Source organism: Petromyzon marinus, unplaced genomic scaffold (assembly GCF_048934315.1).
Source record: "Petromyzon marinus isolate PM22_M1 ecotype Great Lakes invasive population unplaced genomic scaffold, UKy_Petmar_22M1.pri1.0 PM_Scaffold_29, whole genome shotgun sequence".
Taxonomy (NCBI): Eukaryota; Metazoa; Chordata; class Hyperoartia; order Petromyzontiformes; family Petromyzontidae; genus Petromyzon; species Petromyzon marinus.
In genome coordinates this window covers 80,998-99,375 of record NW_027423268.1, presented here as the reverse complement: position 1 = coordinate 99,375, position 18,378 = coordinate 80,998, and the positions used below count along the sequence as shown (strand labels likewise).

The 18,378-nt window shown below is 48.6% G+C and overlaps 2 protein-coding genes across 8 annotated transcripts in view; both read right to left on the bottom strand.

Annotated features, from left to right (window-relative positions):
- Positions 1 to 1,439: 1,439 nt before the first annotated feature.
- LOC142923110 (exosome complex component 10-like) lies at positions 1,440 to 14,954 on the bottom strand. Of its 7 annotated transcripts, none has more exons than XM_076064038.1 (16): positions 14,633 to 14,954; positions 13,558 to 13,701; positions 12,605 to 12,795; positions 11,584 to 11,740; positions 10,190 to 10,338; positions 9,495 to 9,545; positions 8,383 to 8,494; positions 7,136 to 7,186; positions 6,709 to 6,781; positions 5,617 to 5,672; positions 5,256 to 5,357; positions 4,829 to 4,903; positions 4,410 to 4,488; positions 3,337 to 3,480; positions 2,330 to 2,476; positions 1,440 to 1,571 (listed from the first exon to the last, which is right to left on the bottom strand). In XM_076064038.1, exons 2-16 carry the CDS (start codon positions 13,660 to 13,662, stop codon positions 1,543 to 1,545), a joined length of 1,521 nt encoding a protein of 506 aa, XP_075920153.1. In that variant the 5' UTR covers positions 13,663 to 13,701; positions 14,633 to 14,954; the 3' UTR covers positions 1,440 to 1,542. The 7 variants fall into 7 exon arrangements, with proteins under 7 accessions (XP_075920153.1, XP_075920155.1, XP_075920154.1 ...); XM_076064040.1 differs by having other exon boundaries at positions 4,838 to 4,903; XM_076064039.1 differs by lacking the exon at positions 14,633 to 14,954 and adding an exon at positions 14,249 to 14,625.
- Positions 14,955 to 15,650: 696 nt separating this feature from the next.
- LOC116939031 (exosome complex component 10) overlaps positions 15,651 to 18,378 on the bottom strand; it is a 28,336-nt gene continuing 25,608 nt past the window's right edge. Inside the window, 1 exon segment of the mRNA XM_076064064.1 lies at positions 15,651 to 15,670. Within this exon segment, the coding sequence (XP_075920179.1) occupies positions 15,651 to 15,670 (20 nt within the window).

Below are 18,378 nucleotides of genomic sequence, written 5' to 3'. Positions count from 1 at the left end.
CCAGGGACTCGATGAGATGATAGGACAATAGTCGGAGTCTGATCACACAACGCGGTTCGAATTCGATCCTCGATCGATGGCTGCGCCATCACCGCACTACGCGTCAAATAAAAACCAAGGGACAAGTCCTTACTTATATTCTTAGTTTTTTCGGTAAAGTCACGTTGAAGAGAATTTTTTATTGTTTTATATATATTTTGTTATTTTGTTGTTTCTCTTCAACGTGACTTTACCGAAAAAACTAAGAATATGAATTACTGCAGTCACGAAAGCTTTAAATCAAAATTTAAGTCCTTACTTACTAACACTACCTTTTTTCATTGCTGGAGGGGTTGCCCCCCCCCCCACCTGAAAATCCTGGCTCCGCCATTGCCCACGCGCCACTCACCTTGAGTGCCACAGTTCGGCTCTGGTCCCACACAAGCTGCAGGAGGTTGGGTCGGCCCAGCGCCTTGGTGAGCAGGTCGGCGCGGACGCGGTCGTACACGTACAGCAGGTAGTGCGTGTCGGCACGCGCATAGTGCAGCATGTCTGGCAGGAGAGGCCTGTGTGTGTGCGTGCATACGTGGATGTGTGCAAGTGTTGGTGTGCGTGTGTATGCAATTGTGAGTGTGTATGTGTTTGTGTGTGAGTGTGTGCATGCGAGTGTGTATGAGACGCAGATGTTAATGTACCGCAACATTTATCTGTTGACCCATGTTTCATTTCCGGTGAAGGCTAACATCATTTGGGAGTGATATAAAAACCAGTATTGGACCTCGGCCTTAAATGAGCACCTAGTATAAGATATGAACATCACCACTGGGGAAACAAAGGAGGTCAGCCATGATGCTAACCACATTACCCTCTCAAACATTGTGCCAGCCTTAATAGGGGCTCGCTAAGATAACTTGAGTGGGGAGGGGTGAAAGTGCTTCATATGTACTGTTCTATGAACCCAGTGATGGGACTTCAATTCCTCACCCTGGCAAACTAGATTCAGCAGTCTATTCAGGCGACACGGGGGATCTTTGTCCTTGTGTGTGAATGTGTAAGCAGTAGAGTAGCGGCTAGCACCCTGTGCTATGAACCTGGTGAAACGAGTTCGATTTCTACTCACGACCAACACCTGTGACAATTAACTGAACCGGTCCCGGCCCTCCACTAGCTCGACTCAGCCTCAAATGAGTACCTGGTGTAGCGGTGTGTAAACATCACCACTGGGGAGACAAAGGCGGCCGTGCATGGTACTGGCCACCCACCCCCTCCTTCACAGCACTTTCCCCAACAATTAGTTGAGGCTATACAGGGGATCTTTGCCTTTGTTTTTGTACGTGTGTACAAGTTAGCCCGTGCATGCGCGCGCGTATGCAGAGGTTCGAGCAAGTGTGGCGTGCGTACCGGATGCGCCAGTCAGCCAGCTGGTACTGCTTGTCGGTAGACAGGCTGCAGTAGTGCATGAGGAGGTGGGCGAGCGAGTTTCTGGCGAGGCCGAGGGAGCGCGCCGCTGGGTGCGTGTCGAACAGGCCCACCACGTACAGGCCCAGGTCACGTTGCAGCCACTCAATGTCCGAGTCCGCTCCGTGGAAAACCTGCGCCCCCGCCACACCGCAGCGTCAATCACCACGTCACCGTGGCAATCACTGCGCCACTGCGTCGCCGCGTCAAGCACCACGCCTCTCACGTGGCCGGTGCTCAAGATTTGGTTACAACGTCCCTAGTAACCATCGTCGCCGCCGCTGTCAACAAGGCATGGCTGCAGCCAGCCCCCCTTAATTGCTTCCTTTCTCTATTTCCCTTGCTCGCTCCGACCTGCTCCCTCCTATTCTTTGGTCCTTTCGGTAAAGTCACCACCACGTAGAAGGGAAGCAATAAAATAATAAAAATATAAAACAATTAAATTATCACGACGTTTCGACTGCAACACAAGCAATCATCATCAGGTGTGAAAACCACAGCAAGAAATTTATTGTTTTATATTTTTATTATTTTATTGTTGCCCTTCTACGTGACTTTACCGAAAGAACCAAGAATATCAATCCCTGCAGTCACGAAAGCTTTAAATAAAAATAAAAATTCTGCTCCCTCCTGTTCTCCCCGTGTAATTCTGCGCCCCGAGATGTTTGTTACGCATTAGGTGCAATACAAGTGCAATTTTTTGTTGTAAACATTCACCCAATGGCATTCATATCGAGTGTGCAGGCAGTGCAATGATACATTGGCAGCAAGCTGGAGGGACCCAGGCGTCGTGCTACAAAGTCGGCGAGGGAGAGGGATGTCTCTCTCCTTGTTTTGCTGTCTCACTCGATTATTTTGTTTATGCATGTCTACGTGCACGCGTGCCTCTCACCTTGACAATTTTGTTGGGGTTGGTGAAGGCCTCGTTGAGGATGTGCAGGTCGTCGCGCAGCATCAGTGTGTCGATAATGAAGTCCTCTTTGCGCGTCGAGATTTGCATGAGGCAGGTGATGCCCAGGAAGGAACGGTATGAGTGATGCTACGGGGCCACGCACAGGAATAGCCGCTCAACGGTGGGCGGACAAACAAGAGTAGAAGAGGCAGATAGGCGGTCGAGCGGGACGAAAGCACACAGACGGCACAACCCAACAAACCAACCGCACATCACAACTCGATATTATACGACCACACACGCCACACACACATGCTGGCACGCACCCAGACAACAAACACAGATCCCCCGTAGAGCTTTAACAGACTGTTGGGGCAAGTGCTGTTAGAGAGCACCTATGAAGGCCGAAACGGCACACGAGGGGTTGGGTGGCCAGCACCACGCCCGGCCGCCTTTGTCTCCCAAGCGGCAATGTTTTTAAACATCGCACCAGGTACTCAATTGAGGTCGAGTCAAACTAGGGGAGGCCCAGGACCGGTTCAGATAATTGTGCTCTCGCACAGTCGGCGTTTCGACTGCAACACAAGCAATCATCATCAGGTGTGAAAACCACAGCAAGAAATTTATTGTTTTATATTTTTATTATTTTATTGTTGCCCTTCTACGTGACTTTACCGAAAGAACCAAGAATATCAATCCCTGCAGTCACGAAAGCTTTAAATAAAAATAAAAATTCTGCTCCCTCCTGTTCTCCCCGTGTAATTCTGCGCCCCGAGATGTTTGTTACGCTTTAGGTGCAAAACAAGTGCAATTTATTGTTGTAAACATTCACCCAATGGCATTCATATCGAGTGTGCAGGCAGTGCAATGATACATTGGCAGCAAGCTGGAGGGACCCAGGCGTCGTGCTACAAAGTCGGCGAGGGAGAGGGATGTCTCTCTCCTTGTTTTGCTGTCTCACTCGATTATTTTGTTTATGCATGTCTACGTGCACGCGTGCCTCTCACCTTGACAATGTTGGGGTTGGTGAAGGCCTCGTTGAGGATGTGCAGGTCGTCGCGCAGCATCAGTGTGTCGATAATGAAGTCCTCTTTGCGCGTCGAGATTTGCATGAGGCAGGTGATGCCCAGGAAGGAACGGTATGAGTGATGCTACGGGGCCACGCACAGGAATAGCCGCTCAACGGTGGGCGGACAAACAAGAGTAGAAGAGGCAGATAGGCGGTCGAGCGGGACGAAAGCACACAGACGGCACAACCCAACAAACCAACCGCACATCACAACTCGATATTATACGACCACACACGTCACACACACATGCTGGCACGCACCCAGACAACAAACACAGATCCCCCGTAGAGCTTTAACAGACTGTTGGGACAAGTGCTGTTAGAGAGCACCTATGAAGGCCGAAACGGCACACGAGGGGTTGGGTGGCCAGCACCACGCCCGGCCGCCTTTGTCTCCCAAGCTGCAATGTTTTTAAACATCGCACCAGGTACTCAATTGAGGCCGAGTCAAACTAGGGGAGGCCCAGGACCGGTTCAGATAATTGTGCTCTCGCACAGTCGGTACGGCGACCGGCTCCTCTTGAGGGCGCTCCACCTTCATCTTCTTCTCCGCTGCAGACACGGGGATCCGTCACTCATGGCGCGTGCGTGCAGTAGTGTGCTGGTTAATGCACTGCAAACCCAGTCACCTGATTTCAATTCCCGCTTGCGATCAACAGCAATGGCAAATATTTGATCAAGTCCTGGGCCTCCCCGAGGTCGACGGAGCCTTAAATGAGAACCGGGCACGATGTGTAATCATCAGTGCTGGGGAAACAAAGGCAGCCGAGCCTGGTGTTGACTACCCACCCCTCGTGTAATCCTGGATCTTCAGAGACACTTGCTAACAGCACTTGCCCCAAGTCTGTTAAAGGTGATACGATTTTTGTTTTTGTCGTGTGTGTGTGAGCAACGCCTCGACTTCTGTACGTGTTTGCATGTGTGTGTGTGTGTGTGCACATGCACGTGCAAGTGTTTGCGACTGCTGGATTAGTGCATGTCTCTGTGTTCATGGTGTGTGTGTGCCTTCACCGTGTTTGGCTTTTGCAGGCTGTGCAGAGCTCTTCTTTGGTTTCTCTGGCGCTTTCATCAGTTTCCAGCGACTACAGATCTACAGAGACGGATGAGATAGCACTCAACGGGTTCTCATCACTCACTCAGTCAACTACTTAAACACTCATTCACTTACTCAGCCACTCAGGTACTCGTTCAACGATCCAACCACTCATGCGCTCAACTACACTCTCTCACCTACCCAAGCACTCACTCAACCATTCATTCACCCACTCATCTGCTCAAACATGCACTCAAATAACCACATTAATCACCAAACCACTAAAATTCCTCACTCAGCACCCATCCGCACAAGTGGTTTGTGAAATGGAATGATGGAGATAATGATGATGATGGAGATGTGAGCAAGATGTTAGCACACAACAATCACGTGTTACCTCAAACACTTTTGAGTTAGGATCCAATTTCTTTTCTTGAAATGGCAGAGATTTCCCGTCACTGGATGGTAGATACTGCAAGCACAAGCACAAGCGAACTTTTTATTTTCACAAGCGAACTTTTTATTTTCAACCACTTCAAGTCCCCACGTCTTCATGTTTCCAGGATTTGGTGTCAATGAAGACCGTTTTATCCAAATCCTAAGTGACCCCGTGTTACGTGTGACCCTGTGCTAATATTGTGTCTCTATGCCTCCTATCTGTCTCTCATTTACCATGCCTCCTGTGTGTTCCCCACGTCCCTAAGTCGCTTGTATCGCTGCATTGTCTTGGTGTCCTTGAAATTCCCGTGTCTCAAAGTCCATGTATCTCCTTGGCACTCAACTACCCCTGTGCCTCCACATGTCCCTGTCTCCCCATGTCTCACCATGCCAAAGGGGTTGACGAACGTCTGCAGGACACGCGCTGCCTTCATCTGGGACGTGGAGCTCTGAGCAGTGCGAGCCTCGTTCTGCTGCTCTTCGCTGTCCTGCACACCACAGCAGAGCGCAGAGCGCTACAGCACATCGCAGCGCACTACAGCAACATGACAGCAATTTCAGCACAGCTCAGAATGCGACAGCACACAAGAGAACACACAGAACGCTCCAGCACATGATGGCTAACACAACAAACACAGCACGGTACAGAAAGCTACAGCACACGAGATCACACACACAGTGCTTTCGCCAGCAGTGTGGGAGATGAGACATGGGTTGGTTGTGGTCGTGTGAGGATGTTGGGCTCACGTCAAACAGGGTGAGGACCGGGCGCGTGGCAGGCACCGCCCTCCGTGCTCCCTCCACTGCACCACACAAAGAAAAAAGTCAAAGATCCTCAATATAGCCTTGAAAAGACTTTTAGTGCAAGTGCTGTTAGCGAGCATCTACGAAGGTCAGCACGGAACACGAAGGGGATGGGAGGACCAACACTACACCCAGCCACCTTTGTCTCCCCAGTGCTGATGCTTTACACGCACTGAGTACTCATTTAAGGCTGAATTAATCTAAGGGAGCCCCAGGACCGGTTTAGATATTCGTCACCGGTGTTGGCCATAAGCAGCAATCGAACTTGGGTCGCCAGGTTAATAGTGCAGCACGCTAACCAGCTAAACTACTGCTGTTCGTCGTGACCGGGAATGGAACTTAGGCCGTCAGGATCGTGCCACTACACACTACCACTGCACAACCGCTCTCTAGTGACATACAGACATACGCTAGCACAGAAGATGCACAGAGATACAGACTGAAGAATACACACGTGAACACACACACCCACACACATGCAATAATATGCAGGGCCACACACCTGTTGCAACCGCTGACACACAAGACATACGCATGCAGACAGGCAAATAAAGACATGTTAACAGAGACACAGGAATGGATACACACACATGTGAATGAAAATGCACGCAATTGAACACAGACACAAAGATAGCGAAATAAATAATATGCACATACACGCAGCAGCCAAAGAAGGGTCATTGCTTAAAACATCACCTATTATGTAAGTTTTACTTTTAGGACAATGTTACTGAAAAGTATTTTGTTATTTTTGCTTGTGCCCCACTGTAAATGCAGTCAGGACATTATTTGTTATTTATTTCAATAAATTATGTTTAATTTGTACACAGAGAATGGCAATTATTTGTATGATTACTACTCAAATTATGAGTGTGATATTAAAAAACAGCACAGTATTTTTTCATGTCAATAAAATGAAATCTACTCGTGACAGGCTAGGTGTACTCATCAACTGTCACGAATAAAAAAATATAATCCATATCATGAGCATTGCCAATATAACCAGCACAACTAAGTGTGAGCTACCCTCAGTACCGTGCCTTGTGATTGGCTGCCTGTCGTCCAATGATAAGCCATCGTGAGGACAGAAGAGAGGGTTTTCCAATCGCTGTCAAACACAGAAGAAAATTGATTGAACAATCAGTGCCACACTAGGGTGGGCATACAAATGATACCATTAATGTCACCTTTGGGGGATTGAAACATCTAGATTGTACTGTCAGGGTCAGGCCATGAACCAACAAAATCACACAGGGGTGTCAACCTACACAACAATCGGAACATTATTCACACTCTAAGGACGGACATGAACTGAGCTACTCATTGTCACGACGGTTTGGGGACGTGGAATTAAAAAAAGACCCACAAATGAGAGTTCTGTGCCGGATGAGAAAATGAGATGTAGAGTTGATAATCGCAAGTAAAGAGGGCATTTGTGTGATGAGTTTTGGTCTCTGGTCACCTCTGTCCGGGTGATGAATGTTCTCGATGGAGCCTTGATGGGCGTTTCGCTCTGCGGGAACAGCAGCAATGATTATTAAACAAACGCAACCTTTACTGCAACGAGTCATTACTTTTGCAGTCACTTGTGCCTGATTGTGACCATCAACTCGCTACATTTGTGAACGTCGTTTAACCACGGGTGGCTGAAACTCCCAAGATTCAAAACCTAGGATCTTAGCCGGGTGGTGTTGGTGGTGAAGTCCTGTAACCCAGCACTATGGAGGCAATAAGGGTGGGTGGATCACACAAATGTTGTTAAACTCCCTTCCCGTTGCTTTTCAGGTGTGATAGCATGGTCTGCCAGAAGGGGGTACAGCAAAGGTTGACTTCATCTGTTCGTTCTGTATGGGATCGACTGTTGCCTCCTCGCATGCGTGGGTTTTCTCCAGGAACCCCGGTTCCCTCCCATATGTAAACACTCATTCATTGGTTGATAACACCTTCATATATAGACGACCACAAAGCTTGGGGGGAAATTTGGCACAGGCTCACCAGGTGGTGAGCCTGTGCCAAATACTACTCACAGGCTCACCACCTGGTGAGCCTGTGAGTAGTTCTCTCGCTTCGAGTGAGCGAATAATGTCCAGTGTGTCACAAGTTAAAAAATTATTATTGAAGCAGTGCCGGATCATTGTGTTTGACCCAGTATTGGCCCCAGGAGCCACCCAGTCACCACCTTTATTAAATCCATACTCTTTGGTTCTTTCGGTAAAGTCAGGTAGGTAGGAAAACAATAGATTACGACGTTTCGATCGCAACACAAGCAATCGTCATCAGGTGGGACAACCACACCAACTGCTGTCTTCAGCAGTTGGTGTGGTTGTCCCACTGCTGTCTTCAGCAGTTGGTGTGGTTGTCCCACCTGATGACGATTGCTTGTGTTGGATCGAAACGTTGTGATCTATTATTTTTCTACCTACGTGACTTTACCGAAAGAACCAAAGAGTATGGATTCCTGCAGTCACGAAAGCTTCAAATCAAGATGATATTAAATGTTTTATTATATTAATTTATGCACATTCTGTCTCTGACCACTCGCTATCCCTCTCCCCCTATGACTTTCAGTCTCTGTCTCCCACTCTCTTTTGTCTCTGTTCTCGTTCTCCAACTCTCTTACCCTATCTATCCTTCATCCGTATCTCAACCCTGGCCGTCCATTATGAACCCCCCGCTGCTCCACCGAGCCGCCTCCGCTTCTGCGCTCACCTTGATGAGCGGGACGAGGCGTGCCTGCTTGACGAGCTGCCACAGCTCATTGGCGTTCTGCATCACGAGGGGCGGCACCGGATTGCAGCACGCGAGCACGCCCTGCAGCTCCCTGTGTCGGCAACGACGATGTCAACATGTTAGAGCAGCGACACACGTCACAACACAACGCCAGAGCAATGCAACATCACGGCAAAACCACGTCACAGCAACAACACAATCTCACCGAAACAGCACAACGTTACAACAAGCCAGCAGTCCCTCTGTCTTGCATCAAACAGCAATGGCGTGGACTAGGGTGCATATAACCGTTGATACTGGCAAAAGCATATCCGTTCAAGATGGCGTACATATATCCTATTCATGCTGGTGTACATACGTATATTGTTCATTCTGGCGTACGTGCGTATAGGCAGCTGAGGTTAGTCTATGTATGTATAGCCTATTCATCCTGGCGTACGTATGTATATTGTGTTCAGGCTGGCATACGTACGTAAAGCCTGTCTTGTCTGGCGTGTGTATATATAGCCTGGTCATTATCAGGATCATACTAACCAATGCTAGTACCACAATGCAAACTTCATCATCACCATCATACTATCACCATATCCATATCATCACCAGCATCCAGATCACCATCCACATCAAAACATTATGAGTGGCACCACCATCAACACTATCACTACCACTCTCACTACTACCAGCACAATCATCAGCCACCACCACTATTACCAACAACAAGAACAGGCGCCATATGCCACTAAGTGGCGGTGACATCACCACGGCGGTTGTCCCAGGCCAGGTGCACTCCGAAGCCACGTGCAGTGTTGAAGGCTCGCTAACAGGAGCTCACGGAACAGAGCCAGGTGCCATGGGTTGACTGACTGCAATGACTGGGGCAGATGCACCAGCTGTGCACGCGACTGTGCCAACTTGCTGCATTTTAGCCGCCCGGCACTCCGCTCTTTATTGTGAGCATCGCTCCTCTGCCCTTCGTTGTTGTTGTAGGGCGAATATTACCACCACTGTCAATACCATCATGGGTATCACTCGCACCACCATCCCAACTGTCCCTGCCACCACCGGCCCCACCACCACCGTGCGCGGCTTACCGAGGCATCTCCTCTGCGATCTTCATGAGCATGTGGTTTGGGAGGACGTATCTGTGACAGCAGGAGCACAACACACACCGGTCAGGCCAGGGCACTATGCACGTCACAGCAATAACAATAATCGCACAGGCCGAACAAGCCCAACAACGCAACAGCTACAGTAATCGTACTACGCAACCATTAACCTACGGCACTGGAATGTGCAGTTTCTACAACTGGTTCAGGATCGCGATCAGGTAAATTAAAAAGTGCTGCGTCGTACACCCCAGTGTTTTACTGTGCTATATTATAAAACACCCGTGTATCGATATTTCCATTTTAATGTGGAATTTTATTGAGGGACTGTGTTGTTTTGGTGCGGTCTTGGATCGTTTTTGTTGTTGTTTTGCTGCCTTGCCCTAGAGTGCATTGAGTGTTAAAAAATCTACAGTAATTCATGTAATTATGCAATTTGTACTTATATACTTTATATTCATACATTTTTCGCTACTCTGGACATCTGTGATAAAGAGTTCATAGCTCATCGGATTCCTCCAGTCTAAATAAATATTCTGATAAATCAAGATAAAGATTTTGAACGCTGTGGTGTTGTTCTGTTTGCTGTGTTATTATACGCTGTCGGAAAGTCCCGTGCTTTGCTGCACTATGCTATGCAGTGCAGTACACGGCTATTTCAGCGCCGCGTGCGCTCTCACCCCGTGCTCTCGTCCTCGGCGCGTGCCGTGCGGTCACGCCAGGCGTACAGGAGCTGGGCGGCGCTGCTCTGCTGCACATCCAGTGGCTGCTTGTGCTTGTGCAGCAGCTCCAGGTAGGAGTCCTCGGTGAACACCGGCTTGTGGTAGCGCTGAGACACACACACACACGCACACAGGGAGAGAGAGGTAGATGGAACAACGCAAGTAGTGACAGCGGCAGCAATAATTACCAGGGTTCAGACTTGTTTGGTATGCTTCTCTCTCTGTGTCCCCTGTTGTATCTGTGTTAGTTCCCCCCTATTTGGGTGTCCGTATATACATCTGGGGTTATGTGTTTCCTCTCTCTCGTAAATTTAGCTCTTCTTTACCTGATGATGGCTGCTTGTGTTGCAACCAAAACGTCGTACGCTATTATGCAATTTTATTATTTCTCATTTATACGTGACTTTACCGAAAAAACCAAAGAGTAATTACCAGGGTTGTTAAAACGATCATCGGTTAACTGGTAATTGTTTTCAGCATCAATTACCAGTTCTGAAAGTCGGTAACCAATGTTTCCAGTGGGAATTTTTATCGTGAATGCACTAATTAGGATGCATGAACATTAAAACGGTACGGCGGGCCCGTCACCACATTGAACATAAATCGGCATTTTGCGACCCCCTCCACTGCCACTGTGTAGCATATTATTACATTCCAAGGACTCTATGAGATGATAGGACAATAGTCTACACACATTACACCATGAACTATATCACTTCGTTGATCTAGTTAAAAAGATAAATATATTCTTTGTTTATTGCTCGAGGCCTTGTAACGGAATAAACAATATTTTTGGAGGGGTGGGAAAACTGTCCCGATCGAGAGTGAGAGTGGTGGATTTGCTTACAAAGATAGGCTTGTAACTTGCTCACTGGTGGAGCCAGTGGGGGGTGGGGTAGCACGTGCCCCCCCAATGATCCGATCGAAATCCCTAATTTAGATCGGATCATTGGGGTTTATTGGTAATAAATCGGCATTTTGCGACCCCCACTGCCACTGTGTAGCATATTACGTGTCAGGGACTCGATGAGATGATAGGACAATAGTCCGAGTACATAATTGCCAAGAAGTAACGGCAAAGCAGTTCTAAGTGACTCACAGAATTGTGCGCAGTTGCGTATACAGGACACGACTTCCCTGAAGGCAAACACCTTCAGCGAGCGCGATGCCGATCACACAACGCTGTTCGAATTCGATCCTCGATCGATGGCTGCGCCATCGCCACACACACGTCAAATAAAGACCAAAGGACAAGTCCTTACTTACTAACACTACTTTTTTCATTGCTGGAGGGGTTGCCCCCCCTCCCAACCTGAAAATCCTGGCTCAGCCATTGCCCACGCGCCACTCACCTTGAGTGCCACAGTTCGGCTCTGGTCCCACACAAGCTGCAGGAGGTTGGGTCGGCCCAGCGCCTTGGTGAGCAGGTCGGCGCGGACGCGGTCGTACACGTACAGCAGGTAGTGCGTGTCGGCACGCGCACAGTGCAGCATGTCTGGCAGGAGAGGCCTGTGTGTGTGTGTGTGCGTGCATACGTGGATGTGTGCAAGTGTTGGTGTGCGTGTGTATGCAATTGTGAGTGTGTATGTGTTTGTGTGTGAGTGTGTGCATGCGAGTGTGTATGAGACGCAGATGTTAATGTACCGCAACATTTATCTGTTGACCCATGTTCCATTTCCGGTGAAGGCTAACATCATTTGGGAGTGATATAAAAAACAGTATTGGACCTCCCCCAAGACTGACTGGGCCTTAAATGAGTACCTAGTATAAGATATGAACATCAGCACTGGGGAAACAAAGGAGGTCAGGCATGATGCTAACCACATTACCCTCTCAAACATTGTGCCAGCCTTAATAGGGGCTCACTAAGATAACTTGAGTGGGGAGGGGGGGGGGGGTGAAAGTGCTTCATATGTACTGTTCTATGAACCCAGTGATGGGACTTCAATTCCTCACCCTGGCGAACTAGATTCAGCAGTCTATTCAGGCGACACGGGGGATCTTTGTCCTTGTGTGTGAATGTGTAAGCAGTAGAGTAGCGGCTAGCACCCTGTGCTATGAACCTGGTGAAACGAGTTCGATTTCTACTCACGGCCAACACCTGTGACAATTAACTGAACCGGCCCCGGGCCTCCACGAGCTCGACTCAGCCTCAAATGAGTACCTGGTGTAGCGGTGTGTAAACATCACCACTGGGGAGACAAAGGCGGCCGTGCATGGTACTGGCCACCCACCCCCTCCTTCACAGCACTTTCCCCAACAATTAGTTGAGGCTATACAGGGGATCTTTGCCTTTGTTTTTGTACGTGTGTACAAGTTAGCCCGTGCATGCGCGCGCGTACGCAGAGGTTCGAGCAAGTGCGGCGTGCGTACCGGATGCGCCAGTCAGCCAGCTGGTACTGCTTGTCGGTAGACAGGCTGCAGTAGTGCATGAGGAGGTGGGCGAGCGAGTTTCTGGCGAGGCCGAGGGAGCGCGCCGCTGGGTGCGTGTCGAACAGGCCCACCACGTACAGGCCCAGGTCACGTTGCAGCCACTCAATGTCCGAGTCCGCTCCGTGGAAAACCTGCGCCCCCGCCACACCGCAGCGTCAATCACCACGTCACCGTGGCAATCACTGCGCAACTGCGTCACCGCGTCAAGCACCACGCCTCTCACATGGCCGGTGCTCAAGATACGGTTACAACGTCCCTAGTAACCATCGTCGCCGCCGCTGTCAACAAGGCATGGCTGCAGCCAGCCCCCCTTAATTGCTTCCTTTCTCTATTTCCCTTGCTCGCTCCGACCTGCTCAATCCTATTCTTTGGTCCTTTCGGTAAAGTCACCACCACGTAGAAGGGAAGCAATAAAAAAATAAAAATATAAAACAATAAAATTCTCACGACGTTTCGACTGTAACACAAGCAATCATCATCAGGTGTGAAAACCACAGCAATAATTTTATTGTTTTATATTTGTATTATTTTATTGTTGCCCTTCTACTTGGTGACTTTACCGAAAGAACCAAGAATATGAATCCCCGCAGTCACGAAAGCTTTAAATAAAATAAAAAAATTCTGCTCCCTCCTGTTCTCCCCGTGTAATTCTGCGCCCCGAGATGTTTGTTACGCTTTAGGTGCAATACAAGTGCAATGTATTGTTGTAAACATTCACCCAATGGCATTCATATCGAGTGTGCAGGCAGTGCAATGATACATTGGCAGCAAGCTGGAGGGACCCAGGCGTCGTGCTACAAAGTCGACGAGGGAGAGGGATGTCTCTCTCCTTGTTTTGCTGTCTCACTCGATTATTTTGTTTATGCATGTCTACGTGCACGCGTGCCTCTCACCTTGACAATTTTGGGGTTGGTGAAGGCCTCGTTGAGGATGTGCAGGTCGTCGCGCAGCATCAGTGTGTCGATAATGAAGTCCTCTTCGCGCGTCGAGATTTGCATGAGGCAGGTGATGCCCAGGAAGGAACGGTATGAGTGATGCTACGGGGCCACGCACAGGAATAGCCGCTCAACGGTGGGCGCACAAACAAGAGTAGAAGAGGCAGATAGGCGGTCGAGTGGGACGAAAGCACACAGACGGCACAACCCAACAAACCAACCGCACATCACAACTCGATATTATACGACCACACACGTCACACACACATGCTGGCACGCACCCAGACAACAAACACAGATCCCCCGTAGAGCTTTAACAGACTGTTGGGACAAGTGCTGTTAGAGAGCACCTATGAAGGCCGAAACGGCACACGAGGGGTTGGGTGGCCAGCACCACGCCCGGCCGCCTTTGTCTCCCAAGCGGCAATGTTTTTAAACATCGCACCAGGTACTCAATTGAGGCCGAGTCAAACTAGGGGAGGCCCAGGACCGGTTCAGATAATTGTGCTCTCGCACAGTCGGTACGGCGACCGGCTCCTCTTGAGGGAGCTCCACCTTCATCTTCTTCTTAGCTGCAGACACGGGGATCCGTCACTCATGGCGCGTGCGTGCAGTAGTGTGCTGGTTAATGCACTGCAAACCCAGTCACCTGATTTCAATTCCCGCTTGCGATCAACAGCAATGGCAAATATTTGATCAAGTCCTGGGCCTCCCCGAGGTCGACGGAGCCTTAAATGAGTACCGGGCACGATGTGTAATCATCAGTGATGGGGAAACAAAGGCAGCCGAGTCTGGTGTTGACTACCCACCCCTCGTGTAATCCTGGATCTTCAGAGACGCTTGCTAATAGCACTTGCCCCAAGTCTGTTAAAGGTGATACGATTTTTGTTTTTGTCGTGTGTGTGTGTGTGTGAGCCACGCCTCGACTTCTGTACTTGTCTGCATGTGTGTGTGTGTGCACATGCACGTGCAAGTGTTTGCGACTGCTGGATTAGTGCATGTCTCTGTGTTCATGGTGTGTGTGTGCCTTCACCGTGTTTGGCTTTTGCAGGCTGTGCAGAGCTTTTCTTTGGTTTCTCTGGCGCTTTCATCAGTTTCCAGCGACTACAGATCTACAGAGACGGATGAGATAGCACTCAACGGGTTCTCATCACTCACTCAGTCAACTACTTAAACACTCATTCACTTACTCAGCCACTCAGGTACTCGGTCAACGATCCAACCACTCATGCGCTCAACTACACTCTCTCACCTACCCAAGCACTCACTCAACCATTCATTCACCCACTCATCTGCTCAAACATGCACTCAAATAACCACATTAATCACCAAACCACTAAAATTCCTCACTCAGCACCCATCCGCACAAGTGGTTTGTGAAATGGAATAATGGAGATAATGATGATGGAGATGATGATGTGAGCAAGATGTTAGCACACAACAATCACGTATTACCTCAAACACTTTTGAGTTAGGATCCAATTTCTTTTCTTGAAATGGCAGAGATTTCCCGTCACTGGATGGTAGATACTGCAAGCACAAGCACATGAACAGATGCACAAGCGAACTAGGACACACGCGCAAGGAAACAAACACACGACCCTGTGCATGTCCTCTTTTTATTTTCAACCACTTCAAGTCCCCACGTCTTCATGTTTCCAGGATTTCTGCGTCAATGAAGACCGTTTTATCCAAATTCTAAGTGACCCCGTGTTACGTGTGACCCTGTGCTAATATTGTCTCTATGCCTCCTATCTGTCTCTCATTTACCATGCCTCCTGTGTGTTCCCCACGTCCCTAAGTCGCTTGTATCGCTGCATTGTCTTGGTGTCCTTGTAATTCCCGTGTCTCAAAGTCCATGTATCTCCTTGGCACTCAACTACCCCTGTGCCTCCACATGTCCCTGTCTCCCCATGTCTCACCATGCCAAAGGGGTTGACGAACGTCTGCAGGACACGCGCTGCCTTCATCTGGGACGTGGAGCTCTGAGCAGTGCGAGCCTCGTTCTGCTGCTCTTCGCTGTCATGCACACCACAGCAGAGCGCAGAGCCCTACAGCACATCAGAGCGCACTACAGCAACATGACAGCAATTTCAGCACAGCTCAGAATGCGACAGCACACAAGAGAACGCACAGAACGCCCCAGCACATGATGGCGAACACAGCAAACACAGCACGGTACAGAAAGCTACAGCACACGAGATCACACACACAGTGCTTTCGCCAGCGGTGTGGGAGATGAGACATGGGTTGGTTGTCGTCGTGTGAGGATGTTGGGCTCACGTCAAACAGGGTGAGGACCGGGCTCGTGGCAGGCACCGCCCTCCGTGCTCCCTCCACTGCACCACACAAAGACAAAAGTCAAAGATCCTCATTATAGCCTTGAAAAGACTTTTAGGGCAAGTGCTGTTAGCGAGCATCTACGAAGGTCAGCACAGAACACGAAGGGGATGGGAGAACCAACACTACACCCAGCCACCTTTGTCTCCCCAGTGCTGATGCTTTACACGCACTGAGTACTCATTTAAGGCTGAATGAATCTAAGGGAGCCCCAGGACCGGTTTAGATATTCGTCACCGGTGTTGGCCATAAGCAGCAATCGAACTTGGGTCGCCAGGTTAATAGTGCAGCACGCTAACCAGCTAAACTACTGCTGTTCGTCGTGACCGGGAATGGAACTTAGGCCATCAGGAACGTGCCACTACACACTACCACTGCACAACCGTTCTCTAGTGAAATACAGACATACACTAGCACAGAAGATGCACAGAGATACAGACTGAACAATACACACGTGAACACACACACCCACACACGCGCAATAATATACACGGCCACACACCTGTTGCAACCGCTGACACACAAGACATACGCATGCAGACAGGCAAATAAAGACACGTTAGCAGAGACACAGGAATGAATACACACACATATGAATGGAAATGCACGCAATTGAACACAGACATAGACACAAAGATAGTGAAATACATAATACGCACATATACGCAGCAGCCAAAGAAGGGTCATTGCTTAAAACATCACCTATTATGAAAAGTATTTTGTTATTTTTGCTTGTGCCCCACTGTAAATGCAGTCAGGGCATTATTTGTTATTTATTTCACTAAATTATGTTTAATTTGTACACAGAACATGGCAATTATTTGTATGATTACTACTCAAATTATGAGTGTGATATTAAAAAACAGCACAGTATTTTTTCATGTCAATATAATGAAATCTACTCGTGACAGGCTATGTGTACTCATCACTGTCACGAATAAAAAAATATAATCCATATCATGAGCTTTGCCGATATAACCAGCACAACTAAGTGTGAGCTACCTTCAGTACCGTGCCTTGTGATTGGCTGCCTGTCGTCCAATGATAAGCCATCGTGAGGACAGAAGAGAGGGTTTTCCAATCGCTGTCAAAATACAGAAGAAAATTGATTGAACAATCAGTGCCACACTAGGGTGGGCATACAAATGATACCATTAATGTCACCATTGGGGGATTGAAACATCTAGATTGTACTGTCAGGGTCAGGCCATGAACCAACAAAATCACACAGGGGTGTCAACCTACACAACAATCGGAACATTATTCACTCTAAGGACGGACATGAACTGAGCTCCTCATTGTCACGACGGTTTGGGGACGTGGAATTTAAAAAAAGAACCACAAATGAGAGTTCTGTGCCGGATGAGAAAAGGAGATGTAGAGTTTATAATCGCAAGTAAAGAGGGCATTTGTGTGATGAGTTTTGGTCTCTGGTCACCTCTGTCCGGGTGATGAATGTTCTCGATGGAGCCTTGATGGGCGTTTCGCTCTGCAGGAACAGCAGCAAAGATTATTAAACAAAGGCAACCTTTACTGCAACGAGTCATTATTTTTGCAGTCACTTGTGCCTGGTTGTGACCATCAACTCGCTACATTTGTGAACGTCGTTTAACCACGGGTGGCTGAAACTCCCAAGATCCAAAACCTAGGATCTTAGCCGGGTGGTGTTGGTGGCGAAGTCCTGTAACCCAGCACTATGGAGGCAACAAGGGTGGGTGGATCACACAAATGTTGTTAAACTCCCTTCCCGTTGCTTTTCAAGTGTCATAGCATGGCCTGCTAGAAGGGGGTACAGCAAAGGTTGACTTCATCTATTCGTTCTGTATGGGATCGACTGCTGCCTCCTCGCATGTGTGGGTTTTCTCCAGGAACTCCGGTTCCCTCCCATATGTAAACACTCATTAATTGGTTGATAACACCTTCATATAAAGACGACCACAAAGCTTGGGGGGAAATTTGGCACAGGCTCACCTCCTGGTAGCCTTTCCTGCTCGTCTGTGGTTCCTTCTCACGCCTCTGAGTCGTTCTCTCGCTTCGAGTGAGCGAATAATGTGGAGTGTGTCACAAGTTAAAACATATTATTGAAGCAGTGCCGGATCATTGTGTTTGACCCAGTATTGGCCCCAGGAGCCACCCAGTCACCACCTATATTAAATCCATACTCTTTGGTTCTTTCGGTAAAGTCAGATAGGTAGAAAAACAATAGATTACGACGTTTCGATGGCAACACAAGCAATCGTCATCAGGTGGGACAACCACACCAACTGCTGTCTTCAGCAGTTGGTGTGGTTGTCCCACTGCTGTCTTCAGCAGTTGGTGTGGTTGTACCACCTGATGACGATTGCTTGTGTTGCGATCGAAACGTCGTGATCTAATATTTTTCTACCTACGTGGCTTTACCGAAAGAACCAAAGAGTATGGATTCCTGCAGTCACGAAA